General features: G+C 44.5%; 1 protein-coding gene across 1 annotated transcript in view; it reads left to right on the top strand.

The window, feature by feature from the left end:
• Nucleotides 1-2,535: 2,535 nt before the first annotated feature.
• pcyt1ba (phosphate cytidylyltransferase 1B, choline a) overlaps nt 2,536-11,335 on the top strand; it is a gene marked incomplete at its 3' end in the record, with an annotated part of 46,641 nt that continues 37,841 nt past the window's right edge. The window contains exons 1-4 of the mRNA XM_084325983.1: nt 2,536-2,633; nt 7,815-7,914; nt 8,920-9,036; nt 10,017-10,168. Of these exons, the coding sequence (XP_084182109.1) occupies nt 2,595-2,633; nt 7,815-7,914; nt 8,920-9,036; nt 10,017-10,168 (408 nt within the window). The 5' untranslated portion in view covers nt 2,536-2,594. The remainder of the gene's footprint in view (nt 2,634-7,814; nt 7,915-8,919; nt 9,037-10,016; nt 10,169-11,335) is intronic.

The raw sequence follows: 11,335 nt of genomic DNA, 5'->3' as shown, positions 1-11,335 counted from the left end.
AAGAGCTTGAACCTATTGACTTTGCATTGGTTTGTAGCTAACTATAAGGAGCTAGTGTGAGGAACAGCATGGATTGTGCTGAGAAAGGACTACCGATCAACAACACCATTGGCAAGTAAGAAATAGGGCCAGGATTCCAAATAATCGGTAATATCCCTTTACGTTTATGTTAACCCGTCTGTAGTGTGGTAGTGAAAGGTTAACCTTCTGTAGTGTGGTAGTGAAAGGGTTAATTTGTCAAATCATTTTTAGTACCCTAAAATAGTCGGTCCTTTGTGCCAGCCTCTGTCAGTCCTTTGTGCCAGTAGCCATCAGGCTCCACAACCGTGGGCAAGGACTGACTTGGCCAATGGCTGGAGGAATGAATGAATGAATGAATGAATGAATGAATGAATGAATGAATGAATGAATGAATGAATGAATGAATGAATGAATGAAAACTTTATTTAACAGATGCAGAATGGGTACAATACAGTACGGCTCAATACACACAATTGTTAAGGGGATGCAGACCAGAGAAAGACGTTTGTCTTGTTTACATCAGGGTCCCCCTTTTTCAATTCATAGTGACATTTATGACATACACAACATACATGACATTTATGACATACACAACATACATGACATTTATGACATAGGGACATATATGTCAAGTCAAGTTAAGAGTTTTATTTGTCACGGCATACAAGTATACAGTGAAATGCGGGGGGGTCTTGCCCGCAACAATTGTGCATAATACAATAATACAATAATAAGAATCCAATAAGATGAGAATTCGACATTTGTGCAATAATACAAGTAATCAAAGTAGGGAATATCAGGTATATGTACATGAGTTTTACAAGAGCATGGTAAGACATGCTAGGTCCTGTGATAGTGCAATACACTGTTAGCTACGGATGAGGCACTGGGTCTTTATGTACACTGCTATACAATGCTATATTATACAATCTCAAGTTATACTATACTATTTTTTAAAGTGTTACTGTTACCCATAGGACTTGAGAACCGTTAGAAGAACCGTTTGACTCTTATCTACTGAACCCTGTATGGACTCTGGCACACCTTGAACAAGGACTCACTCATCATCACTCATTCATTTACTAGCATCTTAGGTCTTATTTTGATATGCATTTCTTATATTGATTGATAATCTTTGATTACTCTGTTTACTTATACCAGGGTAGATTAAGACTCAGTATATGGACTATTATACAGAGTAGACTTAGTTAGCTATATATCTTTGCACATGGGGTTGACTTAAGATGGACCCCTTTCACTACCACACTACCAAACGGTGAACCCTTTCACTGCGACAATACACAGACGGTTAACCCTTTCACTGCCACACGACAGCAGGTTAACCCTTTCACTGCCACACGACAGAAGGTTAACCCGTCGGTAGTGTGATAGTAAAGGGTTAACCTTCTGTCGTGTGGCAGTGAAAGGGTTAACTCTCTGTGTGGCTCAGATGTCATAATGCCACATGGCTCAACCCTTCACTCAATCTCAAAGAGCTACAATGAGTGGGTTTAAGTAAACTTTCCTGATACCTCTCTCTCTCTCTCTCTCTCTCTCTCTCTCTCTCTCGATCACCTTCCCACTCTCTCGTGCCTGGTAATGGAATAACCAGTCCCCCACTCCCTTTGTGTTTTTGGTAGTAGTGGCGACCTTTGACCCGTATTGTCAGACACCGCCCTTTTTTGCCCTTTTGTGAAGCCAGAAGCATGTGTGTGTGTGTGGTAGTTTAGGGCTATTTCTCTGGCCTGGTGATATGTGTAGAGCTGTCGGTAAGCTCATTTTTACTTTGTAGTAAAGACACTTTTTCTAAAAATAACAAGAAAGATCCAGGATGGAATTAATATCCTTTTAAAGCTGAAAGTCTGACTGCACTCGAACCAATGTGTTGGAGTTCAAAGCTACAACAACAAAAAGTATCCCACTGTCCAAATACTTACGGTGATTAAATGACATTTAAAATCCTCTCCTTAAAATTCCTTTTGTTGTCCTGTCCCATCTGGCACTTTGAGCAGGTTAAACATTTTAGAAATTATTTCCAAATACTACCGGGTTAGTCTATTATTCATCAAAATAAAAAAAAATACAAATTGAATCATGTTGAAAAGGAAAAGAAACTGAAATAAATAACATTCCCCCAAACCATTAAAAATACAGTGATGCTCAGTGCCATCTCTCCCTGATGGTGCTATGGGCAGTTTAGCCAATCCCGACCCCGTATGCAAATAAGACTGCTGCAGCAGCTCTCTGATTGGAGCCTGCATGTCCCTCCCCCTTTTGGAGCTCTCTCCTCCTTTCCGTCGCCATGGCGAGAGTTCTCATCAGGCACTTGTCTGCTGCTGCTGCTGCTGCCGCTCTCTGAGCGAGGGATCACCCAGCCAAACGGAGAGAAAGAGAGAGAGAGAAAGAGAACGGGGGTGGGGGGTGTGGAGGTGGAGGAGATCACTGGGGACAGTGGGCGGGGGTACAGAGAGAGAGAGAGAGAGAGAGAGAGAGAGAGAGAAGAGGAGGAGAGAGGCTGGTGCTGAGTCACAGACAGAGGGACCACTGGCGTATCCCATGAGCCTTTGGGGAAAATGGAGGAGCTTGAACACACCTGTCCTCATCCACGGACGGTAGGGTGTTTTCTGTATGTCTTTGTGCATTCATGTTTATGAGAGAGAGAGAGAGAGAGAGAGAGAGATAGAGAGAGAGAGAGAGAGAGAGAGAGAGAGAGAGAGAGGGGGGGAGGGGAGGGGAGGGGGCATTTGAGGAATGCTAGCATTGCTGTTACGAAATAGATTCCCTGTACCATGTGCCCCTGGGAGACGTTCAGAATGCTGAGTGGACTGTGTGTGTGTGTGTGTGTGAGTGTGTGTCTTCATGAGGGCGGACATTGGCACCCTGATGTAAATCTGCTGATGAAGGAGCTCTGGCACAAGGGGAGAGAGAGAGGGACGGGGCGATGCCTCCGGCTTGATAATGTCTCCCTCCCTCTCTACAGTACATGTCTCTCTTTCTCTCTCTTCCCTTCTGTCTCTCTTTCTCTCATGCAGACTCTCTGCCTTTCATATTTAATGTCTGCTCTCATCCATCTTCATATTCCTCTCCTCCTCCCTCTCAGCCCCCCCCCCCTCTCTCTCTCTCTCTCTCTCTCTCTCTCTCTCTCTCTCTCTCTCCATTTGTTGTTATTTAGTCAGTGTCATGTTCTTAGCATTTTATTTCTCCAGTTAATCCTTCTTTATTGCCAGATGTTCACAGCTTGTGGTCACAGTGGGCTCTACTGGGCACGCTCACGGCGGTCATGCCGATAGGCTGCCCGCTCGGTCCCGTCTGGTCCATGTAAGCCAGTCTAAGCCGCGCCATGCCGTCTGCTCTTTGTCCACTGTCTGTTAGCCCCTCCCCCTTCTCACCTTGCCCAAGGAATCATGGGTAACAGCAACACTACAGTGTATGGCTACTGTACACAGAGCTATAATAGGACAGATAGACAGGAGTTGAAAGACCGCTTCCTGGCATAATGATTCATAGTTTTCTGTACAGCGATGGCTGAATAGGGTTTTGATAACGTTGTCATGACGATGACAAGCGCTGGCTCGTGAAAGAGTGCATGAGACCCAGGCAAAGTTTGAATGTATAATAACCTTAAACTAACCATTACCTTAACCTTAACCAGACTGTTACCTTAAACTAACCTTAACCCTAACCTTAGCCACACCGTTACCTTAAACTAACCTTAACCCTAACCTTAGCCACACTGTTACCTTAAACTAACCATAACCTTAACCCTAACCGTACCTACCTTAAACTACCTTAAACTAACCCTAACCTTAACCCTAATCGTACCTACCTTAAACTACCTTAAACTAACCCTAACCGTACCTACCTTAAACTAACCCTAACCTTAACCCTAACCCTAACTATACTGTTACCTTAACATAACCTTAACCCTAACCCTAACCTTAACTACACTGTTACCTTAAACTAACCCTAACCTTAACCACTGTTACCTTAAACTAACCATAACTGTAACCCTAACTACACTGTTACCGTAAACTAACCATAACCTTAACCCTAACCCTAACCTTAACTACACTGTTACCTTAAACTAACCCTAACCTTAACCACTGTTACCTTAAACTAACCATAACCGTAACCCTAACTACACTGTTACCGTAAACTAACCATAACCTTAACCCTAACCCTAACCTTAACTACACTGTTACCTTAAACTAACCCTAACCTTAACCCTAACCTTAACCACTGTTACCTTAAACTAACCAGAACCGTAACCCTAACTACACTGTTACCTTAAACTAACCATAACCTTAACCCTAACCCTAACCTTAACTACACTGTTACCTTAAACTAACCCTAACCCTAACTTGGTATCATCATAGTATTGCTGTGTTTTTAACAGAGGGTGTCTTGGTCTAGTGGTGAGTACACTCGCCCCCCACCACAAGCATTACTCCTTTTGAAAGAAAAAGCACCGCGCCTGCACAGCAGAGACAGGAAATGGCGGGGGTAGTGTGAGCCAACCACACGTTACACCTCGCCAATGAGAGTCCGCACTGGCAGGTGAAAATATGTGACAGGCTGCCTCCTCGTGTATCAGAGGGGACACGTGATGCAAGGCTTCTATCCTCCCTACAACCGGCCAGTGGGGGGCATATGCAAGCAATGTTCAAGACAGGGGAGGGGAGAATTGGCACAGTGGAATTGGGATGGGAGAAAAATAGAAAAAGAGGAGAAAAAGTGGATAAAAAAAAAGAAAGAAAAAGCACCATGACAATCATATTACAAAAGGAAATACATGAAATGTCATACCGTCAACGTATGATATTGTTATAACTTATATAACATTGTTTTATATTGTTTACACTGTTTATTTGTCTCATATTTCTATATTGAGATATTCTGTAGGCGGTACTCCTGGAGTCAAACTAAACCGTTTAGAGTTTTTGGACGTGTTTCGTGTGATTATGTGCAAAATGAATCAGCATTGTTTTTTTTGCCCCTTTAAAGAATTATATTGTTTACACTGTTTATTTTTCCCATGTTTTTATATTCAGAATGATAACATTTTATTGCCCATATTTATGTCTATCTATCTACTATTACCCTCCCCATATCTGTACCTCCCCTCCCCCCTGCTGCTATGATGCCCGAATTTCCCCTAGGGGATCAATAAATGTATCTTATATCTTATCTTAAAATAAAATGTAATTTGACCTCCCAGCCCTACATTAGGGCTTGTTTCTATCACCATGTTATCAGGCCATAACATACAGGTGCCTTTCTAAAGTGTACTAGCTAAACTACCGTACCCATCAAACTAAACACTGATATGGATTTTAATACAAATGTCAATTCTATTGCATGCATGTTCTGCAGCTCTGTTCTGCCCCATCTGTTGTCATGGGGATAGTAGTACGCTGTACCTCTCGGTTGCCACCACAAGCAGGTGTTTCCTTCCTCTTTCTACATGTTATGGCCTGCCTCGAGTCGTTATCTAGTCCATCAAAATGTACCCTTTCATCATAAGATCATCAGCGTATATCTCAGTGAATCAATTATGAATGAATGAATTCCCGAGATATTGTTTATCTTCATTTTGCATCCACCTCCCACGCGCCGCCAGTCCTCTGCTATCTGCTCTGGTTGTGAGATTCAGTGAGTGTCCCTGATACCAGACAGATGGTATATCAGTGTGGCTCCTCCGGGAGGCTCCACCTGCAAGATCTACGCTGGATTTAGCCTCGGTTTGTTGCCCGATAAGATTGAATTGCACAATTTTAAAGTAGGCGGGACTAGCGATCTGCAGTTATTTAGGTCGAACAAGGACACAGTGTCATTGTTTATGTGAAACGTGGCGACATTATATATATATATAGACACTATATTCGTTCCCTAACTAATTCTAACCCTGACGTAATCCAAACCTTAACCCACTATACACTATAGTGTGTATGTGTACTATGTTACTTTATGTTTATATTAGATCTTGTTTTTAATATACACCGTGGGAAGGGGGAAACGCAATTGCATGTCTCTGTATGTCTTGCACATTATGAGAGGTGACAATAAAGCTGACTTTGACTTTGACTTTTGATTAAAATAGCTCTTCGGAAAGATCAGGACATCAAACATGTCCTTGTTTCTTTGTCAACCAAATTAGGACATGTCCTGATTTCATGAGTGTGTTGACATGTGTCCTTCCCTTTCCCCAGAGTGTCTCAACATCCGTGTTAGCATTAAACATTGAAACCGGCACAGCTAGCTCCAAGCTTATGGCTACTGTAGCTCTGCCCCTTATTTTCCATGTACAATGCTAGCAAAGCTAACATGCTGCTTCAGGGGACAAGACACATTTAGAAACCTTTTCCGCCAAATGTCCGGTAAAGAGAAATAACCGACTAAAGGTATCCCTGTAACTATTCACATTGTATACAGTAAGCACATTTCCCATATTGTTGGTGTACATGAGATGTTTTTTTTGTTAATCTCATAAACATAAGGCACAAATACACAAATGACTAATTTTGACAGTCCATCGTCAGGCAGTATAACGACAATAAAATGCAACCAAACATTTCAGTAAACTCATTGCACAGCCTGCCTCCATCTCTGCTTTTGTGATTCTAGCTGCAATTGAAGCCCAGTTTTTTTTATTTTCCACAGACTGGTCTGGTTTAGTCCAGGAAATCATGTCATAACTATACCTACTTAATCATAACTATATCTATTTAATCTTTGCCCAACATCTCTGAGATGTGTTAATTGGTCAATTTAAACATTCCTTATGTCACTTATATAAACCTGCACACACAGACACACAAGCATACACACACACACATGCACACGTGTATACACACACACACACACACACACACACACACACACACACACACAGCTACAGTACACACGTGCATGCACACACACACAGACAGAGGGATCAATAGCGCTGAGTGCAGCCCTGCCTGTCACACAGTCAATAGTTCTGACATAGAAGTGGCCTAATGTCTGACCAGTACAGTAATGGACACGAGAGAGAGAGAGAGAGAGAGAGAGAGAGAGAGAGCGGAGGAGAGAGAGAGAGAAAGAGGAGAGAGATAGGAGGAGGGAGAGAGAGAGAGGGGGGAGAGGGATGCTGTCTCCCTTCAGGGGAGAGAGATTTCTACTACCTTCCTCTTCCTCGTACTTTTTCTTTTTTATTCTCTTTTTTCCCCCTCCTTTTTTTCCGATTTTCTCCCATCCCACGGTTAGTCGTTATGCCAATTCCCAACCCCCTTCCTGGTTGTTGCGCACTTTCCCCTACTGTTGGTCCGAGAGGCCGGAGACTGTCACATGCTTTCCTCCGACGCATGTGCAGCCAGCCGGCAGCCAGCCTGGCCGTGCAGATTCTCACTGGGAGAGTGTAACGTGTGGGAGGCCGCACTACCTCTCTCCAGATCCTACCCTCGCTGTGCAGGCGCCCCGACCGAACTGTAGGGGTCGCTGTCCACAACGCCCAGGACCCACCCGCCAGCTTTCCCCACCCCCTAATACTGCCAATTGTATTAGTGTGAACGGCCAGCCAAGCTGGTGACAACGCCGGGAGCTGGATTTGAACACGCGAACCCAGCGTCTCCAGCGTTGGTGACGAACGCAATCTCCGCTACGCCACCTGAGCGCCCCATCCTCGTACTTTCTAACAGTGCTAGGAGTTACATACGGCAGAGTCTGATACTGCTGAATCTGACTTCATCTCTCTCTCTCTCTCTCTCTCTCTCTCTCTCTCTCTCTCTCTCTCTCTCTCATCTCTTTCTCTCTAGACTTTGACAGAGCCTGCCATCTTTGCACGGGAGACCAGTTGTGACTGTCGCGCTCCTCATGAGAAACTCACTATCGTCCAAGCCCGCAGAGGGACTCCTGGTAGGCCTCCTTCTGCTCCCATCACTCCCTCTGCTACTCTTCCTCTTCCTCCGCCGGATGGCATCACCTGGAGGAGAACAGACCTCTAGTGAACAACACTATTTCCTCAACTCTCCTTGAGTTGAGCCTAATACAGATGAAAATATTTGAACAAACAGCGTCTGCATTATGACATAATAACATGCGCCACCGTAGGGTTTTGACAGCCATGCAGTAACCTTGTCCGTTAGTGTGTGAATGTTAAACTCTAAAGAGGCGAAATCAGACTAAAAAGTGAAAAGCAACTGAGGTTTCCCTCATTTATAGTCACGTCGAGTGTACATACAGAAATAAGCAAATGAAATCATAACAATAAGACAACAAGCTGAGGCAAAAAAGCAAGGATAACAAATCAGTTAAAACACGTACAACTTGATTGGCAAATGTTGGAGATCAAGGTTTTAAACTCTGCAACAAAGGGGAGAATCTCAAGCGTTAAGGACTGTTGGAGTTCATTCCATGAGCTAGAGGAGCATCATAGCGAAATGCAGATTTACCCTGTTCAGAGCAAACTCAGGGGACCTAAGGCCCAGCCAGTCACTAGAACAGGTTCCATAGGTTCCAAAATTACATTCCAATAATGATGTAGTATAAGGAGGTAGCTTACCAATAAGGGCCTTAAAAGATTAACAAATACCAGTGTTTGTTGCGCCTCTCCGTCAGAGAGGACCAACCAACCTTCTCATAAAGGACACTGATGAGTGTCGTATCTATCATTAGTGATGAATCTGAGGGCAGAGTGACAGACATAGTCCAGGGATTTAAGAGTTGAGGTCGCAGCAGCATGCCTATAAATTACATCACCATAGTCCAGGACTGATAAAAAAACTGCTTCAACAACTCTCTTCCTACTAATCAAAGGAAAGCTGGTTCTGTTTCTGTATAGGGATGATTACAGTCGTTGCACTTGCTATGCATGGTGTTGTTGTTGTGTTTACTATGCATGGTGTTCTGTGTTGTTCTCAGTGGACCGGCCCGTCAGAGTCTACGCCGACGGCATCTTTGATCTGTTCCACTCGGGCCACGCTAGAGCCCTCATGCAGGCCAAGAACCTGTTCCCCAACACCTACCTGATCGTAGGAGGTAGGTAACAAACAGACACACAGGGCTAGATCCACAAAGAATGGATTGCACGGTGCTAGTTCCACCCTTACTTACAATCTGCGCGGTGATTGATTGAATGAAAATTTTATTAACAGATTGCAGAATGGGTACAATACAGTACGGCTCAATACACACAATTGTTAAGGGGATGCAGACCAGAGAAAGTCTTTCCTCTTGTTTACATCAGGGTCCCCCATTTTCAATTCATAATGAATTGTAAGGGTGCAACTAGCATCGTGCAATCCATTCTTTGTGGATCGAGCCCACAGTCTCTCATACTACATAATGATTCTGAGAGTACAATTTGTACTAGTGAGAGCTTCTAGGGTTCTCAGAGTACACAGACACAGACAGACACTGATGCACATTATGGTCCAGAGGAAGAAAGTCACCATCATTCGAGCCCGCAGAAGGACTCCTAGAATTTGCGATTTTAAAATTAAAGGGCAGCCGGGAGTAGGGTTGTGGCGTGGGCCCGTCTGGGGACCAATCCAAGTGTTCCTGTCCATCTTCGTCAGGGACGTGACAGCATTAGCGATCTGTTCTTGTTTTTCCATTGGGTTTATCTCTTTCTGGAGGGGAAACCCTTGCGAGCACGGGGAGAACATGCAAACTCCACACAGAAAGGCCCGGGAGATACCCATCTGGGTACCTGGCAACGCGGCAACCTGGTTCCCAAGCGGGAATCAAACCCATGACCTTGTTGCTGTGAGGCGTCAGTGTTAACCACTACACCACTGTGTCACACACACACACAAAATTCATATGAGCATCAACAGGCACACACACACACACACATGCACGCACAAACACACAAACACACCGATAATTTCAACCATATTAGAATTATGGTTACATAGTATACCTACAATAATATACAATTCTACTGTATTGAAAGCATGGCTAATTTCTTGTTCTGTGTGTGTGTGTGTGTGTGCGTGTGTGTGTGTGTGTGTCAGTGTGCAGTGATGAGCTGACTCATAAGTACAAGGGCTTTACTGTGATGACGGAGGACGAGCGATACGAGGCTCTGAGACACTGTCGCTACGTGGACGAGGTGGTGAGGGATGCACCCTGGACCCTGACGCCACACTTCCTGGAGCAACACAAGGTGTGTGTGTGTGTGTGTGTGTGTGTGTGTGTGTGTGTGTGTGTGTGTGTGTGTGTGTGTGTGTGTGTGTGTGTGTGTGTGTGTGTGTGTGTGTGTGTGTGTGTGTGTGTGTGTGTGTGTGTGTGTGTGTGTGTGTGTGTGTGTGTGTGTGTGTGTGTGTGTGTGTGTGTAGAGGTTGTGAGAGGGACGCCACACTTCCTGGAGCAACACAACGTGTGTGTGTGTTTGTGTGTGTAGAGGTTGTGAGGGGGACGCCACACTTCCTGGAGCAACACAAGTGTGTGTGTGTGTGTGTGTGTGTGTGTGTGTGTGTGTGTAGATGTTGTGAGAGGGACGCCACACTTCCTGGAGATACACAAGGTGTGTGTGTCGGTGTGTGTGTCGGTGTGTGTGTGTATGTAGAGGTTGTGAGAGGGACGCCACACTTCCTGGAGCAACACAAGGTGTCGGTGTGTGTGTGTGTGTGTGTGTGTGTAGAGGTTGTGAGGGGGACGCCACACTTCCTGGAGTAACACAAGGTGTGTGTGTCTATGTGTGTGTGTGTTTGTATCAGAATCAGAATCAGAAAGGTCTTTATTGCCACATACAAGGAATTTGATTGCAATATTAACAGACAGACAATTACGGTAGAATAAAATAAAAGGTAGAATACAATAAAATAACATAGGCCAGGGCTGTACAATGGTGCATGATATGGCAGAGTATACACTAATTCGAATAAAAATAACAATACAGTGGGATGGAATATTTAGCAGGGCTGTGCAATTGGGCATCAGTGAAGAATGAACAAGTATGAAGAGTTTTGGACAGTGGGGGTCCTGAGCCTTGTTGATGACGCTCACTGCAGAGGGGAAGAAGCTGTTCTTGTTGATGACGCTCACTGCAGAGGGGAAGAAGCTGTTCTTGTTGATGAGGCTCACTGCAGAGGGGAAGAAGCTGTTCTTGTTGATGAGGCTCACTGCAGAGGGGAAGAAGCTGTTCTTGTTGATGACGCTCACTGCAGAGGGGAAGAAGCTGTTCTTGTTGATGAGGCTCACTGCAGAGGGGAAGAAGCTGTTCTTGTTGATGAGGCTCACGGCAGAGGAAGCTGTTCTTGTTGATGACGCTCACGGCAGAGGAAGCTGTTCTTGTTGATGAGGCTCACTGCAGAGGAAGCTGTTCTTGTTG

This window comes from Notolepis coatsorum (genome assembly GCF_963971535.1).
Source record: "Notolepis coatsorum genome assembly, chromosome: 12".
Lineage (NCBI taxonomy): Eukaryota > Metazoa > Chordata > Actinopteri > Aulopiformes > Paralepididae > Notolepis > Notolepis coatsorum.
This window is presented reverse-complemented; position numbering and strand designations above follow the sequence as displayed.